The sequence below is a fragment of the Miniopterus natalensis genome, chromosome 3 (genome assembly GCF_054644295.1).
Source record: "Miniopterus natalensis isolate mMinNat1 chromosome 3, mMinNat1.hap1, whole genome shotgun sequence".
NCBI lineage: Eukaryota > Metazoa > Chordata > Mammalia > Chiroptera > Miniopteridae > Miniopterus > Miniopterus natalensis.
In genome coordinates, this window is record NC_142083.1 from 84,178,823 (window position 1) to 84,200,346 (window position 21,524).

At 35.3% G+C, this 21,524-nt stretch overlaps 1 protein-coding gene across 3 annotated transcripts in view; it reads right to left on the reverse strand.

Annotated features, from left to right (window-relative positions):
- MRTFB (myocardin related transcription factor B) overlaps positions 1-21,524 on the reverse strand; it is a 262,401-nt gene that overhangs the window by 109,612 nt on the left and 131,265 nt on the right. For all 3 annotated transcript variants that reach the window (XM_087815647.1, XM_087815648.1, XM_016196221.2), the window contains one exon: positions 15,522-15,738. In XM_087815647.1, the coding sequence (XP_087671773.1) occupies positions 15,522-15,738 (217 nt within the window). The remainder of the gene's footprint in view (positions 1-15,521; positions 15,739-21,524) is intronic.

Genomic DNA, 21,524 nt, shown 5'->3' on the forward strand with positions numbered 1-21,524 from the left:
CCAAATATCCTCAGTGATATTCTACTTTATTTCTATTACAACACTCAAAACATTATCAACGTAAATTCCCCTTCTAAAGCTGTTTGCCAAAAAAGGATGAGAATTTGTGGTGTTTGTTGTGTGGATTCACCTTGATATTTAGTTGGCTCTAAGTAGAATTTCTCACCAGTATCCTAATATAATCATGAGCTACTAAATCATGCTGATATTCCCCATTATATAATATGGTATTTTAAAAAGAAGGTTTTTTATTCCTTCATTAGTGTAAATTACTATAAGTGCATTATGAAAATGCAAACTACAGGGAAAAAAGCAGGTAGAGTAGTGTATATGTATGTAAATTGCCAAAAATAATTTGATACAATTCATTCCAGGACATTCCTGCCCCTAAGCATAGGCTTCCTGTATTGGAGGGAGGTGGAAAGGTTGATGGGAAGATACAGAAAGAACAGTCAGCTACACTCATAGTAAATCTACAACTCTATGCTTTTTGGCCTGATATAACCTATATATTCCTGACAAGAAAATTTCTATTACTACACATGTGAGAAGAAAAATATAATCTTTAGCTATCTCTTATAAAGGCTGACTCTTTTGCCGAGTTGAAATAAATTCAAATACTGAGTCAAAATTTTTTTCTTAATTTTAATATTTTTGTAAAGAGACATTAATATCTAGTCAGTCCTTTATTAATGAAGAATGGATTCTGCTAATCAGTGAGGCCTTTCCTTCTTGATGATCCCCCCACCACCAAAATGACTTCTTGAACCAACTTACTAACTATGCCATTGGCTCCAAGTGACCCAAGAGGCCCTACCATGATTTCTTTCATGAAAATCTTGATCATTCTGTGCCCACAGCAAAAGCTGGAAAGCTACTTGCCAAGAGAACCAACTATTGCCCGGCTGGGTGTGGCTCAGTGGTTGAGCATCGACCTAGGATCCAGGAGATCGGGGTTTGATTCCCCGGCAGGGGCCATGCCCGGGTTGCGGGCTAGATCAATGACTCTCTCATCATTGATGTTTCTATCTCTCTCTCTCTCTCCTTTCCTCTCTCTGAAATCAATAAAGATATATTTAAAAAAAAAAAAAAGAGAGAACCAACTATTATTATAGGCTTCAGTCTCTAATCAATAATTTGGTTTCATTCATTCATTGATCAAAGCCAGGAGCAGCTTGGTCTGCCCAGTAAGGTCTGAGGGTTTGGGTGGACCCAAAATTAAATGACCCCGCTGCTGTAGTTGAGTCAGAAAGCTATTACGTGCACTTGGAAAGGTGTTTCAGTGGAACAGCACAGGCCTTGTGTTAAAATCCCAATTCCATACTCAGCTAAGATAGACTTCACTTTCTCTCTCACCATAAAAAAACTAGAAAACTGGACAAAGTACTTGAAAATTTCCCAAACTGCTTTGGGAAACAAGCAATGCAGGACTCTGACTCCTAACAAGAGAATAAATTAGATAAGCCTTACAACTGTCATAGCTTTCTGCCTGGAGGGAATTTCCAGACTGAATCCAAGGAAGGGTAATTCAAACACAGCTAGTCAGGCTGGCTGAGTTAAGGAGACAGAGGTGAGAGCATGGCAAGCTAAGGCAGCTGGAAGCTGCAGGGCAGATTCTGAAAAGGAGAGACCAATGATGAAAAAGAGCTCTAGAAATCTGCATAAGGGTGCCTTTGAGTCTGCTGAGTACTAAGTTATAAGTGCATAGCGTGAAACTTCACAAGGCTGGGCAAGAAATGAAACATAAGCTCACCACCACCCGAAGTGCACACCAAGTTGGGGGATATTCAAGCTCCCACCAGCCAGAATGAAAGTTCTCCCTGGGGGATTTAGTGGGTATTCAGCAGAGATTCCAAAGGAGGTCAAGCCCTAGTAGTAAAGGCACCATCTTTGGTGTGAATGCTACCCCACATCTTTTCTAAGGAGTTTTCACGAGGCCTTGATAGCGATCCAAAAGTCCATGATTTTTACCAAACCGAAGTGCAACACTTTAAAGGAACACAGCAAAAGAAAAATCCAGCCACTCTGCAATGTAACATTCACAATATTACACCCCGCTCCCCCCCCCCCCCATCACTGACTTCTTGCCAAGAGGCAGGAAAATGTCTCTTTAATAAGCAAAAAAAAATTTTCAATAAAAACACCCAGAAATGACAGAAAAAAATGGAACTACTAACAGCTATTATAACTATGTACAAGTATTTAAAGGAAAACATGCATATAATGACAATAGAAATGGACAATGCAGAAAAGAAATTGGAACTTTTAGAGATAAAAATATCATACCTAAGATAAACATTTTATTAGACAGTATTAGAAGCTTATTAGACCTGCATTAGAAAAGATCAGTGCATTTTTGAAAAAAACATACAGTTAAGATGTAAAAATAATGAAATGATATATTGTACTAAAAAAGTAACTTAAAAAGGTATGAAAAAAAGAATAAAGAAACAGAAGAGGCTGGATAAACACACAGCAAAATGATAGACTGAAACTCAATTATGGTAGGTAGTGCATAAGACAGCCCCCAGTGATCCCTGCCTTCTGGTATTTATGGCCTTACAGAATCCTCTCCCCTTGAGTAATCTGCTTCTAATCAATAAAATTGGGCAATGTTGAGGAAATGTTGCAAAGAATTGTTACTTTGTCTTGCTAGCGGACTTTCTCTTACTGGCTTTGCTAAAGTAAGCTATCATGTCGGAGAGGCCCACGTGGCAAGGGACTGCGGGTCCAAAAGCCCTTAAGGAACTGAATCTCACCAAGAACAATGCAAATTTAGAAACTGATCCTTCCCGGAATGCAGGCTTGTGAGAAACCTTGAGGCAGAGGTTCCATCTACGCTGTGCCTGAATTCCAGACCCACAGGAACTGTGAGGTGATAAATGTGTCTGTGTTACACTGCTAAGGTATAAAGTAATTTGTTACACAGAAGTAGATAACCACTTTACCAGACACATCACTAATTACCTTAAATGCAAACCATCTAAACTCTGCAACTGAAAGACAGATTGTCAGACTAGACTTAAAAAAAGATCCAGTTCTATGCTTCTAAAAGAAAGGTACTTTAAATATAAAGGTACAGATGGGTTAAAGGTAAAAGCTGGGAAAAGATTTATCATGCAATGCTAAACTTAGAGCAGCTATATTACTATCACACAAAGAAGACTTTGATAGAAGAATAATTACCAAGGATGGAGGAACATTTCATAATGTAAATGAGTCAATTAATCAAGAACACCTAACAGAGTCTCAAAATACAGGAAAGAAAAACAATACTGAAAGGAGAAACAAACAAATGCAATATAGTAGGTGGGGTTTTCAACATGCTTCTAAGTCATTGATAGTACGAGTAAAAAGAAAACCAGTAAAGATACATATAAGATGTGAACAACCTTATAAACCACCTAGATCTGACATTTATCTCATCCTCAAGGGTACATGAAACATGCATGGTCATTTAAGAAATGTATGTGTACATTTTCATGAGAGAGTATACCTTAAATAGTTTTAGTGTGATAGGTGAAGAAAACAAAAACCGAAGTACAGTTGACCCTTGACCAATGTGGGGGTTGGGGATTCTGACTCCTGGGCAGTTCAAAGTTCACAAATAACTTAAGTTGACCCTCTATATATGTGGATTCCAAACAGAGAATAGAAAATTTTGATTCATAGAAACCTGAAACACTAATTCAAAAGAATATATGTACCCCTATGTTCATTGCAGTATTATAAGCAGCCCAAGTGTCCATCAGTGAATGAGTGGATAAAAAAAGCTGTAGTATATTTACACAAGGGAATACTACTCGGCCATAAAAAAGAAGGAAATCTTACCATTTGCAACAGCAGGGATGGACCTGGGGAGCATTATGCTAAGTGAAATAAGCCAGTCAGAGAAAGACAAGGACCGTATGATTTCACTCACATGTGGAATCTAATCAATAAAATAAACTAATAAACAAAAGAGAAACAGGCTCACAGATACAGAGAAAAGACTGACAGCTGTCAGAGGGGAGGGGATTGGGGTGAAAAAGGTGAAGGGATTAAGCAAAAACAAAAAAAAATAGCCCTCACAGACACAGACAACAGTACGGTGACTACCAGAGGGAAGGGGGGTAGCGGAGAGTATGGGGTGATACATGGTGACGGAAGGAGACGGGACTTGGTGTGATGAACACACAATACCATATATACAGATGATGTGTTATAGAATTGTATATCTGAAACCTATATAATTTTATTAACTAATGTCATCCCAATAAATAAAAAAGGGAAAAAATGAAATAATTATAAGCATATTCACAACAGAGGAGAAAATATTTTAAGGATTCTTTTATAATGTTCTTTTTAAAAGCAAATAAATATGCTTCTGAGGATCTGTTAAAAAATAAAGAAAGAAATAAAGAAAATTTCTATCAACAGTTGGTTGAATCTACGATATGAAACCTGGGGACACAGAGAGCCAGCTATATATTTATTAAAAAATCCACATGTAGTGGAACCACACAGTTCAAACCTGTGTTGTTCAAGAACCAATTGTGCTGTCTAAAACTAGTGGATTCCAAAATTCAAAGTTCAGAACTAAGTACTTAGATTCTTTTTTTTTTTTTTAAACATATCTTTATTAATTTCAGAGAGAGGAAAGGAGGGGGAGAAAGAGGAATAGAAACATCAATGACGAGAGCGTCACTGATCGGCTGCCTAGCCCGCAACCCGGGCATGTGCCCTGACCGTGAATACCGGGAATCAAACCCCGATCTCCTGGATCCCAGGTCGATGCTCAACTGCTGAGCCACACCTGGCCGGGCAGTACTTGGATTCTTAAAAAAAATTTTTTTAATTGATTTTAGAGAGAGCAGAAAGGAAAGAGAGAAAGATTTGTTGTCCCACCTATTTACGCATTCATGGTTGAATCTTGTATGTGTCTTGACTAGGGATCGAACTCGAAACCTTGGTGCATGGAGATGACACTCTAATCAACTAAGCCACTCTAATCAACTAGGGCTTGGGTTTCTTTAAATTTCAATTTGTTCAGTCCTAACTTGATCTGATTGGTATAAGTTTAAATTCCTTTATCTGGAAAATTCTCCAAATTATAATATTTGAGTGTCCAAATAAAATCTTCAACTTTTTGAAGGTGTAAGCATTTCGTTTCTGTTGAGTGTTCAGAAAGCATTCAGCAATCAATCAAGCAGCTACTCTCTTCTATGCACACATAAACAAGCACACAATTATGCAACCAGAGATTTTACTAGTTTATCAGCTAGTTGCTATTTAACCAAATCCATTTATTTGAAAAATGAAGAGACTAGCTAAGAGAAATAGATAACAAAAGTCTGAAAAAATCTGTTAGAAAAATATAGTATCAGAAAAGTATTACTTTCTTATATTAAGAGCATGTCTAGTTAAATATCACTGTTATTCCCGACCTGAGAAAACAGTAACATAAGCATATATATATATATATTTCATTATATATATTTTATACATCAAGAGCCACACAATTTTTAGTATATTCAATAACTATTTGTGATCAATTACTAAGCAACTTAATATTTCACATTTGCTTCCATTTTATTTTACTAAGAGACCTCTGAAATATCCTGGGTTCCTGACAAGTTATTAGAATATTTATAATAAAACAAGTTTTATTTTTACTACCGATTTTGAGAGGCTTGGTTGAGATCATGTATCAATTTACTTGCCTGTGTCCCATTTTTAAATTTGTTCAAAACATAATCCTACAACAGAATGAGGTATCAAATCATAAGAAATGTTTCAATGTATAAGGACTCTTTCAATTGCTAAAACTTTGCATATTCATCCAAAGGATTATCTCATTGAAAAGAAACATGCAAGAAGGAAACAAACCATACAAAATCTGCCAATAAACCTGATAACAAGAGCACTCCCTTCAAATGAGGAATGCTCTTCACCTCTGGAACTTCACACATGCTACTCACAGACTTCAGACTTGGACAACCATGAGGCTGTGGCATTTAAGGCCAACTATAAACCAAGTAAGTCCTAATTACCCATTTCCTTAAGTTGTCCAGGCTCCAAATCTCTTGGGTTCTGACCTTCTCATTTATTTTTAGGAGTGTATTCTTTTTTTTAAAAGAGAAATATATAATAATACACAGTGAAATATTTTTAGAGGATTCAGAGTGATTGAAAAACAACTTATAGATTTTCCCCCACCCCAGTAACCTTAAAGCCTCATCTAAACAGCTGCTATCACACCAAGATTTTGCAGGAAATTTCTACCACACTAGAACTGTTTGTTTTCACATATCCCAAAGGTCACTGTGAAACAAGTATTCATATACATATTTTCATGTATGTTTGTTTTATAAAAGATTGTTTCTGAATTTAGTCTATTTCTTTGTTAAATAATTGGGTTAATAATGAAAATTTTTAGTTTAGAGATATGGTTATGACATGAATTTTCTGGAATCAAAAAGAAAAAGAATTTAAAAGACAACTCAGAGCAAGAAATTTCTTTCAACATAATAACTTTTATTATTTCAAAATACCAAAAGTCTTCTGTATAGTACTTATCATATACATCAAATACCTTATAAGAATCTCAGCAACCATATCTACTATCTTAATCTCTTCAGAACAAGTACATAAGGAGAAAAATCTGTAAATCAGTCCTCGATGACAGAGCGTTTGTTTTGGAGTTTACCAAATGGAATGACCCTGCTGGAATTCCTTCAAGCAGCCTGTGAAAATGTCAGAACGGAGTCTGTTTTGGAGGTCGTAGTCCCTAGAGAGCTCTGAGTTTTGGCCTGTTTGTCTTTTCACATGCTTTAATATTTGAAAATCATTCCTTGTAGACACTGACTGATGCCCAGGGAATGCTAGGATTGTGGGAACTGGCAGTACCAACAAGAGAAACGAACTTCATGGGAAATCAGTGCCTACTACATTAGCCCTCTCAGCTCTCATCAGATAAGTTGCTCTTCAAATGTTCTGCAGGCACACAGTGAGACAGTAAGAAATTGCATGTCACTCTGACGTCTTTAAAAAAAACAACTTGCAGAAAATGGGGGCAAAAATTACTGGGATTATTGAAAGAAACATTAAGTTATAAAACACCATGGTGGAACCCTGACAAACTATATTCACTTAGTATGAACTGAAATGCTGCATTCTCAAAACATACATATTTAAAAAAACAGTACGAGTGTGCTAATTATATGCCCACACTGTTCTAAATACTTGACTTATATGAACTCATTTAATCCTCAGCAACCCTAAGAAGCAGGTATTAGTACGATCCCCATTTTGCAGATGAAGGATCAAGGCAAAGAAAACATCAAATTTGTCTAAATTCACATAACTGGTGGTGTTGTAGCCGGGATCCAGACACACAGGGCGGCTCCAGAGTTGGTGCTCTCCACCACTGTGCCTCTTCTGGAATGTTTACATCAAGCATGCAATGCTGACTGACTGACATGTACTAATGATGTGCTGGTTACTATAAATGCTTTATTTCATTTAATCCCCCAACAACCTATATGGTACATCTAACATGGTTACTATTTATGGATGACAGACTTTGTGCGGCCTGACACCACACACCTAGAGCGACAGAGCAGGCTCTAGGCTTGACTCTGCAGTTCTCTTTCTTTAAAACTAGGTTTTTCTTCCTCTCAGTTATCTGCAAGAATCATCTCTAAATTAATTTTCTGTATATAGTTGAGGGAATTACTTTCAAAGATCTGTGTGTCCAACAATTTTATGAGAGTATACTAAATTTTGAATTGCCAATATTGTACTAGAGGCTTAATTATTTTAAGGTAACAGACACAATGATCATTCAATAAATGTTTTCTAACAGTAAAAAGTATCCCCATTTCTACTCTTGAATTTTTTTTAATACTTTAGGAGAGCTAAATATTCTGATATGGTAAACTTTTTTTTATATAGTACTATACATGTTGTTTGATTACTCAAACTGATAAACTTCTTAACGGATCTGTTGGGATCAAAGCTTCTGTCAAAGGGGGTCTCCTATTTTGTAGCTATAAATCTCAAATCTGCAGAGTGCTGAATAACTCCAACACTTGTTAGTTCTTAAACTTAGCCTACAAGAACCAATCACAAGTTGTGAGTCAGACTTTTTGCTTTTCTTGTTATATCATTATTAAATAGAGAGGTCATATGTCAAAAATTTAAGTTGGTGAAACAGGCACTCAACTATTAACATTTTCTTAATAAAAGTAATAACATAAATGACCAAAAAAGAACGTGAATAATTTGGGCTTAAAAAAAGAAGCTAAAATACTGTCTTTTAACTGATAATTTAATGCTATTATAAAAATGTTAACACATACCTGCCAACCCTTGAAAACCATGAATAGGAAGATATGGCATACTCTAAATTAGATACATCATTTTTCAGGATAACACAAATTTAGTCAATTTCTGCTTCCTTTTCAATATGGGGGAATGTCTGACCAGTTGAGAGAGCTGGCATGTATGTTTAATAATATATCTGTGAGGAGCGTATTTAACAGCAACATTACTAATTCCTATCTATAGAAAATTCCATCAGTTAACTGAGATGGAAGTTACCTTCCATTCTTTCAATTTCTGCTGCCCAATGAATAGCACAAGGCAAAAATGGTAATGCGAGATAAGAACACATGATGCAATGAGGGAGGGCAGCCAGAGAAAGACACATGGGCTGAAAGCTACCACACGAATTTACAATAAGCGTACCATGACAGAGAGCTTCTGAGACTTACCCATGCTCACAGACTGAGTCAGCAGAGGAGACTGGAGTCCTGACTCCCAAAAGACTATACTTCCTGTTAATAATAGTGAGGGCAGCAGGTGAGGGTAGCCAACAGTATGGATTACTTAAAGGATTTAGAAAAACACTGGGTATGATATTTATTAGTTAGTCTGGGTGATTATTAACTACAAACCCAAGAGAAAATTCAAATACATTTGTTATTCCGACATAACTGTCTTGTTGCTTTCTGTCACAATAACACTTTATTACTGATGTCTTAAAATAAAGTAATAAAGGAAGAAAATTAATCATGGATCACTTTTTTCCCAGTACATTCCCTATGTCTATCCTTTCTCTTCCTTTTTAGCTAGAAGAGGTGACTGTGGTTGGGTTAGATGGCTGATACAAGTAAAAAGAGCACTGACTTAATTTGAACCAAGTCTCTTGGCCCAGCATAGGGTCTGATTCAATTATTCAACTATAAATTATTCAATTCCAAGTAGCCCTAAAAGGTCTAAGGAGTTAGGGGATTGTAGTTGAGTAATATTTATTAATTAATCATTTATATTTTATATGTTACCTTTTAAAATTGCTTCCTGAGAAACAGGAGACTAGTAACTCTTGAAAAGCCTTGTAAAAATTTTAGGCAAACATTTTTATAAGTTTAAAGTAATGTGGTCTCATGTTGGATTAAACTGCTAATTATGTTCTAAATCTTATTTTTAACATAAATATGTTAACTGCTGGTCCTCAGGGTCTTTCTGGGACAGGACACAATCTAAAGACTGAATTAGCTCAAAATGAGGCTTCGGGCTGTTACATAACTGGGGCCTATGGTCTTGCTGATGCACTTCGGAAGCTGTAAGTGATAACCAGAACACGCCTTTGTTAGTGTTTGGATCATGCCAGCTCTCTCTCTCTCTGCTTGGGTGTGTTCAGCAATCCACTGAAGCAAACTAAATCCTCAGTAACAGCAAAACTACCTAAATAAGAAACCGCGAATAGAAGAAAGAAGGTGGAAAGGGTTATAGGTACTTATTTACATTGTGAAACAAAACATGCTATTTAATAGATTTTATAAAGCCCAATGTGAAGGGACAGCACCTCACCTTTAAGCTACTTACCTGGCTTTTTCATTCGAGAGGGTTTAAGAGATTGTCACAAAAACAACAGTATGAGAGCTGCCACAATTAATCAAGGACTTCATTTTGCAGTTGTCAAGAGGTTCATAGTTGGCTCTTAAACTTTATAATTATGGTTAGTATAAGTCCTAAAGCCTAATTTTAAAAAATATTCAAAACTAACTAAGGAAAATATTTAAGGAGTATATATTTCTCTTCTAAGTCTAAATATTCTTAAGTAACTCCTGAAAGCAGGAAAAGAAATTATCTAAATATATCAGAATATTTACTAATATCTTTGAGAATTTTAAATATTCAAGTTCCTAAATATGTTAACAGTAAAGCTAATGACGAGACAATTTTAGATAAGAGAAAGCAAGTTCCCTGTCTTAGCTATTTAGCCTCTAATGATTTCTTTTCCATTTATGACACTGAGAATTTTATGCCTGGCTGTCTGCTCCAGAGAAAAACAGCTTCTTCCTCTTTCCCTCACTAGTCTCCATTAGGCCATACCACTCCTGGACATTCTAAGGAGCAAGGTCGTGCTCAAGACAAAAGCTCATCACCTTTGGACTACCAGTAAGCCTAACAGGTTAATGAGGGGTGGGAAATGTTTTCAAAGTAAAACCCCCCAAAAAAGACCCACTGCAAACATGTGCCATTTATTTTCCATGGTACAGGGCAGGCAGTCTTTTTGGCTGGGTTCCATGGTGAGGCAAAGTTCATGTGACTGTTTGCGAATGAATTAATACCATATTGGATGCAACACAAAGAGCCACCCTGTATTCCCTTGTGTGCAACAGACTTTTGAATAAATTATTTTCTTTCTAGTAAGAACAAGAGATGGTCTAAAATTGTTCAGTGTAATAAATTTAACAGATGGAAATTTTAGGAAAAACACTTTTCAAGATGGGACTATAAGCTCAAAAACCTAACAACTGTAGTAACTAGTAATACCAAAGTTTAAAATAAGAACAACAAATAAGTCTCCTTTTCACTGAGGCCTAAAACATGCTATTTCATAGTAAGTACAGTTTCAAAAAAGCCGGTTAATTTAGGAAGAGGAGTTAATTTAGAGAGAAAAAGGTGGCAGGTGCTTATTTGCCACGTACTTGACACTAATACTAACAGCTGGCCTGGTATATCTGTGGCCGTGTTAACATGATTGAGCCTCATCTTCAGAGACATACCAAGAAGTAGTGAAATACCAAACAGTTTTATAAAAGGGGAATCTGTATCTACTTATCCGCTTACTATATGATACTGCTGGCAATGACTTAAAAGCTTAAATTCACCAACCAGCATAGATTAGTCTTGCAAATGGCCTCATGAATAAAAAGCTTCTTCTTCATCGTCTCATCCACGTGTGGATCCCAGCAAAGGGGCTGCAGCTCTTTCAGGTATGTTGTCTCCATCAACTTTGCCTTTTCTTCCTTTTATAAAGCTACACTCAATTTACAGCACCTGAGCTTTCCTATTTAAACAATAAAAGGACTGATTTCCCCTGACTGATTTCCCTTTAATTCCCACCATTTGAAGGAATGTTAATACTGAAACACGAAAATGAGTCTGCTGTGTGTATAAAATGTCAAAACAAAGCTCAGTACCCGTGTGTGCACTGTCTTGTAAGGTACATTAGTTATGTGTCTCTGCATATCTACTTCCTTTTATGAAGGACTCACTTGTTGGGAAGAGTTAACTGCCTAAACGGTTGCCTTACTTTTGAAGTGCCACTAACTCCAGAATTATTTTGGCCACATTCACAGATAAAGGAAACCCTAGCTTATCTTTTCTAAACATCTATCATGTTTACTCCAGTAGTGGGAATATTTTGCCAATCCACTACCAATGCCAACATAAATATTAATAAAAAATAAGGGGAGATCCTGGAATCATTACTTAAATGTCAAGTTCACGTTCCTTGTAAAGTTTATTTATAAACTATTTGGTGACATAATCCTTCTACACACTAAACCCAAATTGAAATGTCATCATTTTCCCCCAACAGAAAAGAAAATAATTCTAACAAGTGAAATTCAAATACTTAGGAATGACAAAACACAAAAATCAAGAAAATATCTAAACCTGATTATCTCAAAGCATTTAAACTGTACTTTGTATTAATTAATTTTTAGGCTAATACCTACATTTTGTATATGATATGATTTAAACATGGCATTAAGAAGACCTAAAAAATGAAGAATAAACTTGAAAAAGCATCAAGGTAAGAAAGTTATGGTTCTTCCATCTATATGTTATTCCATGTACTCACATAACTGCATCGGAAACCTAGACTTCTGATAGCTGTACAGGGATTCCATTTATGCTTCGTAATGTATACATGAACTAGGCTAATATAGCATAAACCTAAAATTAGAGTGTATGCCTAAGTATAAGGTAAGGTTTTTAACTTCCTGAAGTCACTTGTTAGAAAAAAGGAGATTATCTCATATTTGAGTGCTTATACAATATTTTATATTATGAGATGCTCTTTCATTTACTTAATAGTAAACAAAAAAGTATTTGAGAAAAACATTAGCTATGGAAAACAACATGGAGGTTCCTCAAAAAATTACAAAAAGAGTAAAACATTTATTCGTAAAGATATATGTATGTAGCCCTATGTTCACTGCAGCATTATTCATGGTGGCCAACACATGGAAACAACTGAAGTGTCCTTCTATAGATGACTGGATAAAGAAATGTGGTACATATATACAATGGGATAGTACTCAGCCATAAAAAAGATGAAATACTGCCATTTGCGACATGTATCAATTTTGAGTGTATCATGCTAAGCAAAATAAGTCAGATAGAAAAAGTCAAAAACCACATGATTTCAATCATATGTAAGATATAAAGGTGAAAGTAACAAATGAACAAACAAAACAATCGATAACTCATAGACCCAGTCAATAGTATGGTGGTTACCAGAGAGAAAGGGGACTGGGGGAGAGGTAGTAAAGGGTAAAAGGGGTCAAACATATAGTGATGGAAGGAGATCTGACTTTGGGTGGTAAACACACAATGCAATATACAGATGATGTATCAGAGAATTGTACGCCTGAAACCTATACAACTTTATTAACCAATGTCACCCCAACAAATTTAATTAAAAAAATATATTTTAAAAAAACTTTTTTTTATTGATTTCAGAGAGAGGAAGAGGGAGAGAGAGAGAGAGAGAGAAACATCACTGATTGGCTGCCTCCTGTATGCTCCCTACTGGGGATGGAGCCCACAACCTGGGCATGTGTCCTGACCAGGAATCGAACCATGACCTCTTGGTTCATAGGTCAATGCTCAACCATTGAGCCATGCCCGCCAGGCTAAAAAATTTTTTAATCCACTTCATTAGAAGCTGGTTTTAGGATGTTTACAGAAATATCTTAATAGAATCAGGAAAAAAAAAGTGGGAGGGAAAAAATCAACAAATTATTCCTAGGGTATAACCTTAACATTCAAAGTGTTGGATGCTGTTACAAAGACTTTCAAAACTGCTTTTAGAAATGTCATCAAATAGTATTCTCCAGAAGGGACACAAGTGAACAGCTGCTAATTCTGGGGCAGGAACTGGGTAGCTAAGGGACAAGACTGGGAAGGTGACCTACCTTTCACCATGTACCCATTCGTAATCTCTACTTTTTAAACTCTGTGAATGTATTACTACTTTAAAAAAGGATTAGATTCAGAAACAGAAACTACAGCCCCTTAAAATATTATAACAAATCACAGATGAAACCTGAGTAATTATGTTATAGAGATTATGAATATATAACTATAAGACACATACAAAAAAACCCCCTGCAGCCCCACTGTTTTGTAAATGATACTTGTGGTTTACACATAAAATCTTTGGTGTCAGATTATGCATATATTCAACAACTGCTGTAACTCAAACAAAGGAGACAGAAATGAAGATGCACCCTGGATTTTCATGCTAGATGGATGATGCAGAGGTTCTACCAATGATAAAAACACCACAAAGATTCATGGACAGAGCTTGAGCAACACTCATTTTATGAAATGAGCGTGGATAAAGCAATTCTTCTATATTATTGTACTGCTTCATAAAATGTGACTTAAATTATATATATGTAACTAAATTAGTTAGTTAAAACTTTTACCATTTCATCTACCTCCCTGAAAGTTTACAAGCAGAGACCATCTTGTCTTTGAGCTTACCTTATATTCAGGCATACATACTCAAGAGAACATTCTTGCAAGAGAATGTGGTGAGCTGGATCAAATAAATCCTCACAGAGTAGAAACCTATTCCACACACTTCACTTCTCTCCTCTGCTACACATGACCACTTTCTTGAGCAACTGTATATTAGGGCAACTTTATATCCGCTCAGCTCTCTTTTTTGTCAGATAATAATTTGAGCATTATTATACTGATCCAAGTGTACTGTGTAAATCTGATCACATTTAGTCATGTTTCAGAAAATGTGATTCTTCTCTCTCAACCACTAAGATAAAGCTAGGCCCTAGCTGATGGAAGGTTCTAAAGCCATCATCCGTCAACCCCAGCTTCATGAAGGCTTTGGCAGCACCTTAGCCAAAATATTGCTGTATACCAATTAAACTGCACAAGGGCTGTGCCTAACAGCAAGTATCACATATAAGAATCAGATATCTTATTTGAAGGGAGAGCAAGTTATACTCCAAAGACATGTATTAAAAAACTAAGACTAGTAGGGTATGTATATCTTTTATCCATTTTCCTAAATAAGATAAGGCCAATAATGAAAAGAATTGGGAAACACTAGGAAACAGAAAAATAACAACCTAGTACATATGGAAGTGTTCTACAGGGAAACTTTTCTTTCTTTTAAAAGTGAAATTAAAAAAATATATTTGTGAATATAAGGCTTCTCAGAAGTGAGAAAAGCACAATAAATCCAGTTGAAAATTCTTAATTCTGCACTTTTAATATGCATATGTGTAAATTTTAATATTTTATATTTGTTAGTTTTTATGTTTTAAGTATTACGTTATATCATCTCTCTCCATTTATGTTAAAAATTGGCAGTATTGTGTTTTCTGGAAACTCTGGGATGCCTCTGTGATCAATGAAAATTTCCTGAACAGATAACAAATACATAGAAAATATTTATTTTATATACAAGGATGAGCCAGCCAAGGACTGGAAATATGGCCATATCTTATACCGATTAATATAAAAAATACTCAAATAAAACACCCTTGTTTTCTTAGTGATCATTAAGATAGCTCAAATTCTGCCAATTCTGAAATTGAGCTGCAACACATTGGAGATGGGAAAATTGGGAAGGAAATCTATTTAATTCCACAATCTATCTTCCCTGGAATCACCACAAGAAGCTACTTTCCAATACCATTCTAGCATGAAATCCGCTGCTGGTGTTAAAATGGTTGACTCTAAAGCTCATTTCCAAAGAGAATGTTGCTACTAAAGACACTGGGGAAATAATGGAAGAATTGGATGGAAAATGAAAATCTGCCTATTACTCAAAATCAGGTAGTACCCCTATAGGCTCTCTCCTGTGTGACAGACTGTCAAATGTAACTGGCAAAAAAAAAAAAAAAATACCAAAGAAAAATAAATTGGGCTCACAAAAAGGTTAATCTTCAAATCAAAGTCCCCATAGCACATGCTGAAGAACTCACCATTCTTCCTTTCATTCAGAGGGGGTAAGTATTGACTGGACTGCAAGGAGAGTTCCTGGAATTCATGAGCAACGGCTTCACTTTGAGGACTTGGAGCAAGATGGGCTAAAGGTCCCAATTCATCCTCAGTGTCTAGTGCCCCTGTGTGATCCATTGTGTTCCAGCCACTGGCAATAGGGAGTCCGAGACACCTCTTAAACGTGGTCTGTTGAAAAGACTGTCAAAATAAAGAATGTGTAAGCACGTGGTACATTTATTTTTCTCTAATTTACACAAAAGTATTAAAATGGGATCCCTTGGTTCTAGTTCAGTTTCACTGCTGTGTGATAGCTGCCGTCTCTGGACTTCAGGTTCCTTGTACAACACACAGATATATTTCCCACCTAACAACTAGATAAATAAAAGTTGAAAGTATTTTGTACAATTTTTTAGTATAGTGTAAAGAGAAGTTATAGTTATTGGTGTCATTAAAGGTTTTAATGCATCCTAAGATGAGACAAAAGGCAACTAATGCTGATGAAAATAAAAAAGCAGTCTGGCTTGAAAATCTATCTTAACTGCTATAAATTAACCTAATTGACAGAGAAATCAGTAACTAAAGTGCCAAAGACACAACAAAAACCCTAAATATGTGACACTGGCTTAGAGGCTGAGTGGTGGCCAGCAAGAAAACTACTATGGGAAGCTAGAAGGATGGTGGTCCATATTATGCAGTGGCAAAACATTTGATAAAAGTGTTGCCTGCTCAGTAGCATTTCATACCATAGTTTGTTTATCCATTTATCTATTGGTAGACATTTGAGTTGTTTACAGTTCTTACTTAATAGAAAATAAAGATGCTATGAACATTCTTGTACAAGTATTTATATGGATACATGCTTTTACTTCTCTTGGGTAAATATCTAGAAATGAAAGGGTTGAATCATATGGCAGCTGCATGTTCAAATTTTAAAGAAACTAGCAAACTGTTTTCCAAAGTGGTTGTGCCATTTTGCATTCTTACCAGCAGTGAATTACAGTGGTATTTCATTGTGGTTTTAATTTGCATTTCTCTAATGATGTTGAGCATCTTTTAATGTGCTTGCTATATGTGTATCTTTGGTTAAGTATCCGATCGAATATTTTCATTTTTAAAATTAGGTAGTTTATTTTCTTATCGTTTTGAGAGTTCTTTATATATTCTGGACAAAAGACCTGTATCAGATATGTAACTTGCAACAATGGCTTATCTTTCTATGCTCATAATAGTGTTTTGTAAAGAATGGATGTTTTGAATTCGATGAAGTCCAATTTATCAATTTTTTCTTTTATGGATCATGTTTTTAGTGTTGAAGCTAGGAAATCTTTGATTAACCCAAGGTCACAAAGATTATCTCTTATGTTTTCTTTTAGATATTTTACAGTTTTTGTTTTACATTTAAGTCTACAATCCACTTTGGGTTAATTTTTACATATGCTGTGAGATCTGAATCAAAGTTTTCTGGTTTTCTTTTTGACATAAGGATATCTGATTGCCTCAGCACCATATGTTGAAAAGGTAATCTTTTCTTCATTAAACTGGCTTTGCACCTTTGTTGCAAGTCAACTGACCATGTATATGTGGATCAATTTCTTGACTCTATATTTAGTTTCCAGAAAGGAGAAAGCCACAAAAGAGGAACCCCTAAATTCTGTGTGTAAACTCTGCTCAAGCCTCTGGTTGACCCCTAAAATTATGCACACACAGGGCAGACTCCTAACAGCCCAACTAAGGCAAAAAGAACAGAATTGAGATTTCAGCTGCTGCTCACCATAGGAAAGATGGAGTTTGCAAAAGTGAGTTCAGCAAGGTTAACTGTGTGTTAAAATATAACAATACTCTTGAGAGGGAACCTTACAAAATCCAGGGTCTCTTATAACTATGCATCCAAAATTCCACATCCAACAAAAATACCCTTTAATAGTGAAGGCAAAAGTGTCACTAGCAGACACATACTGCAAGTAATGCTAAAAGAATTTCTTCAGGCTGAAGGGCAGTGTTACCAGATAAAAACTTGGATATTAGGAATGAAAAGCATCAGAAACAGTAAACATGTAGATAAATACCAAAAACTAGTTTTCCCTCTTCATTTCTTTAATATTATGATTCAAAGTAAAAACTGTAACAGTTATAGGGTTTATAAGATACATAGATGTATATATGGCAGTTATAACATAAAGGATGAGAGAGAGGTGACCATATTACAACATTCTTACATTTCTATACATTATATAAAAGTCGGAAAATTTTAACTTAAAGTAGGCTGAGACATTAAGGTTGTATACTGTAATTCCTACAGCAACCATTAAAAATACAAATCTTTTTAGTTAAAAAGCCAATAGGGAATTAAAAGAAATTCTAAAAATATTCAATTAAGCTAAAAAGAATAGAGAAACAAACAAACAAAAAATAAGAAAAACAACAAACACAGTAAAATAGTAGACCTAAATCCAACCTTATCAATGATTATGTTAAATGTAAATTAACTAAACACTATTATTAAAAGACAGAGATAAACAGAATAAATTTTTAAAAGTTTAACAATACATGCCAATGAGTGACATACTTTAAATAGGAAGATATAAATAGGATGGAAGTAAATGGTTAGAAAAAGAGGTCATGCAAACAAAAAGCCCAGAAAGGCTGGAATCTCAAAAATATGTGTTAGGTAAGTGAGTATGTAAGTAAAATGACTTACTTTTCTAGGGAATATAAAAATATGACTTCTTGATTTTTTTCAAAACTATGAATTTTCATTTCAAATTATTTATTCATATAGAATAAAGTACATTCACAGAAAATTAATTCTAAGCTACAAGTACCATAATGCCTTATAATGTTAAGATGTACAAACTGTCACATAATTTCAAAGATCCTTTAGGCACAAAATTTTAAAATGTCTCCATGGAATATTATCTGTTCTTCATATTGAATAATTTCTTTCACCCTACTATTCCTTGACATTATGCTCACCCTAAACTCCCACACATCCCTTCAAGTTAAGAAAATTATAAACTAAGAAAATCTTTACAAAACGTAGCAAAAGGAAAAGAATAAGTGTTAGCCTATTCTGAAATCCTACTACCAAATTTGCAAGCTGTCACCTAATATCTACTTAACTGCTTGATTTTATTTATTTTTTGAAACAGGAATCAAACATCAAACATAAAGAAACACTCCCTGTCCAATAGTCTCTGACTGAGATGTTTAAAATATGGCATTAGAAAAGATTTTTTCATTGGGTCATAATTTAATTATAAAAGTAAAGCAATCATGTAGCTTTAACTAGACAAACTGTGATAAAATATTAATTTGTCTAGAACTGACAAAATGAATATCAACTTAATATCTTACATATCCCAATAGCATAACTTCATTCTAAAATGAAACTAATCAAACATTTATCTAGCACTAGATTAAAACACAGCAGAATAGGAATATCAACCTGGCACATGGCTTCTACTCTCCAAAAACAAACCATTGTCAGATACTACACTTAGAGACAGAAAATATAATACAGGAAAAAAACAAGAGGCATCACATTTTATTTGTTCATCTATTGATTCACTCATATCTTTTTTCTGAAAGGAATCAAGATAACACCAATAATGATATAATATTTAAAAAGATGCTAGGCTATTAATAGGCTAAGATAGTCCCAAAACCAGTGCTAACATTTAATTTGAATCAAATGAAGTCTCAGGGCAAATTTCTTTCCACTGTACTTTATTGCTCATAATGACTAATTTACATGAAATATTAGTAAATAAAATGATTTGTAATCACTGTTATATTAAAAATGCTAAATAAGCCTGGCTGGGCGTGGCTCAGTGGTTAAACGTCGACCTAGGATCCAGGCGATCAGGGTTCGATTCCCGGTCAGGGCATATGCCTGGGTTGCTGGCTTGATCAATGACTCTCTCATCATTGATGTTTCTATCTCTCTCTCTCCATCTCCTTTCCTCTCTGAAATCAATAAAGATATATTTAAAAAAAAAAAAGCTAAATAATAATGGAATTCAAAGAATGTCAATATCAAACTACAGAAGTTTAATATATAATCAGCCAAATGCAGACAGGTAGGAGATCCAAACATACTCAGCAAAAAATGTTTAGCAACAACAAAACTGTTGTCTCTGGCCTTTAAAGCGTCCCTGAATTACAAACAGGAAAATATCTGCCTGACAGCCAGTAAAAATAAATTTCTAAATTCAAACAAGATAAAACTTGGATTAAGAAATCCAAAGGCAAAATTTTCCACACACACAAAGTAATTTCCTACATTAGAAGAGTGTTTACAATGAAGTCCTATGATCAAACAAGTTGAAAATTTCATATTAAATGCACTTTTGAGAAACAGAATTATGTGTCACTGGGTTGGGTAAATTACTAATGTCAACACTGTGTTATTTTATGTTATCTGTTCTTCCTTCAAAGCTCCTGGTGACAATTGTTAAATATTAAATGTTAGAGTTCAAAATTAATATTAGAACAAACTCTTGTTAAATGTGTGTGTGTATGTGTGTGTGTGTATTCTCTTAATAATATTGGGGGGGGGCAGAGAATTGCAGAGAGAAACACTTTAACCAATCTGGCCATATTCAGTTTTAACAATTATTACAGAACGAGAAAATCAGAGCTCTAAAGTTACATGTTTCTACACAAATATTATTTCACTACCTACTACTTTTCCTTAACTATTACCATAAAAAGTGTTTTTGTTCCCCTATTTTTTCTAATTTAATTCCTGGTTTGATTAGTCGAATGTTCTTATATTTCAAAAGACTATGTAAGCCTGGCCGGGCGTGGCTCAGTGGCTGAGCGGCAACCTAGGATCCAGGCGATCGCGGTTCGATTCCCGGTCAGGGCACATGCCCGGGTTGCGGGCTCAATCCCCAGTCGGGGGCGTGCAGGAAGCAGCCGATCAATGACTCTCTCATCACTGATGTTTCTGTCTCTCTCCCTCTCCCTTCCTCTCTCTGAAATCAATATATATTTGAGAAAAAAAAAAAAAAAAAAGACTATGTAAGTTCACAGAATAACAATATTTTAGCTGAAAGGTACCTTAGAACTAAGGTCTAGTATAAGTGGTTCTCAACCTTCTTCACAATATGATAATCATTTGAGGGGAAAAATCCCTGATGGGTGCGGACAAAGGGAGAGGATCTGCAGAGATTTTGATATAATTGGTCTTAGACAGAGTGATTCTAATGTGTAGCCAGGTTGAGATTCATTCATCTAGTAGAACCACCCTCCCCCCCCCCCCCCTTATTTTATAGAGAATAAGTCATTTGCCCAATGAGGGAAGAGAGGTCAGTAGCAAACTATTCCAGCATGTGTGAAAAATCATAGAATATAAATAGGTATGAAGTGCTATGGGAACCTAAAGAATTAAACACCTAATTTTACTTGGGTAAACTAGGAAAAGTCTTCAAGGATGAATAAGAGTTGGTAGGCAAAGAAGTTTTTCTCATCAAAGCATAGTGGCATGAACAGTTTTTGCCTACCAGCAAAGGTTTGATGAGGCCAGTGTAGAAAGGGCATGGCATGGAGGGGCAGAAGATAAGGCTGATGTGGTAAGTTAAAGCACAATTGTGAAGGAATGTGGACTCTACAAACAGTGATATGATTGGACTGGTATTTTAGAAAGATAATTCTGGCAGAGGTAGGTGACTGGTAAAATCTCATGCTAAAATGCTGAGGGACTAAGTTAAGATGGTAGAAATGCAGAATAGGGAATAAATTCAAATTAATATTTAAGAGGCAAAATTTCTAGGCTTGATGACTGGCTCATTTGAAAGGTAAAGGAAACAGAGAATTGAGAGTGGTGGAGGTTCTTAGATTTGGGCAGTTGGAAAGGCTGGAATGAGTAGTAGGAAAGATGAATCTCTACAGGCCCCTTGGAGGGAACTCTAAAAAAGGGTGTGGCTAGAGATTTTAAATTTTGGCAAGTCACTTAACCTCTCAGGGACCCAGTTTCCTAA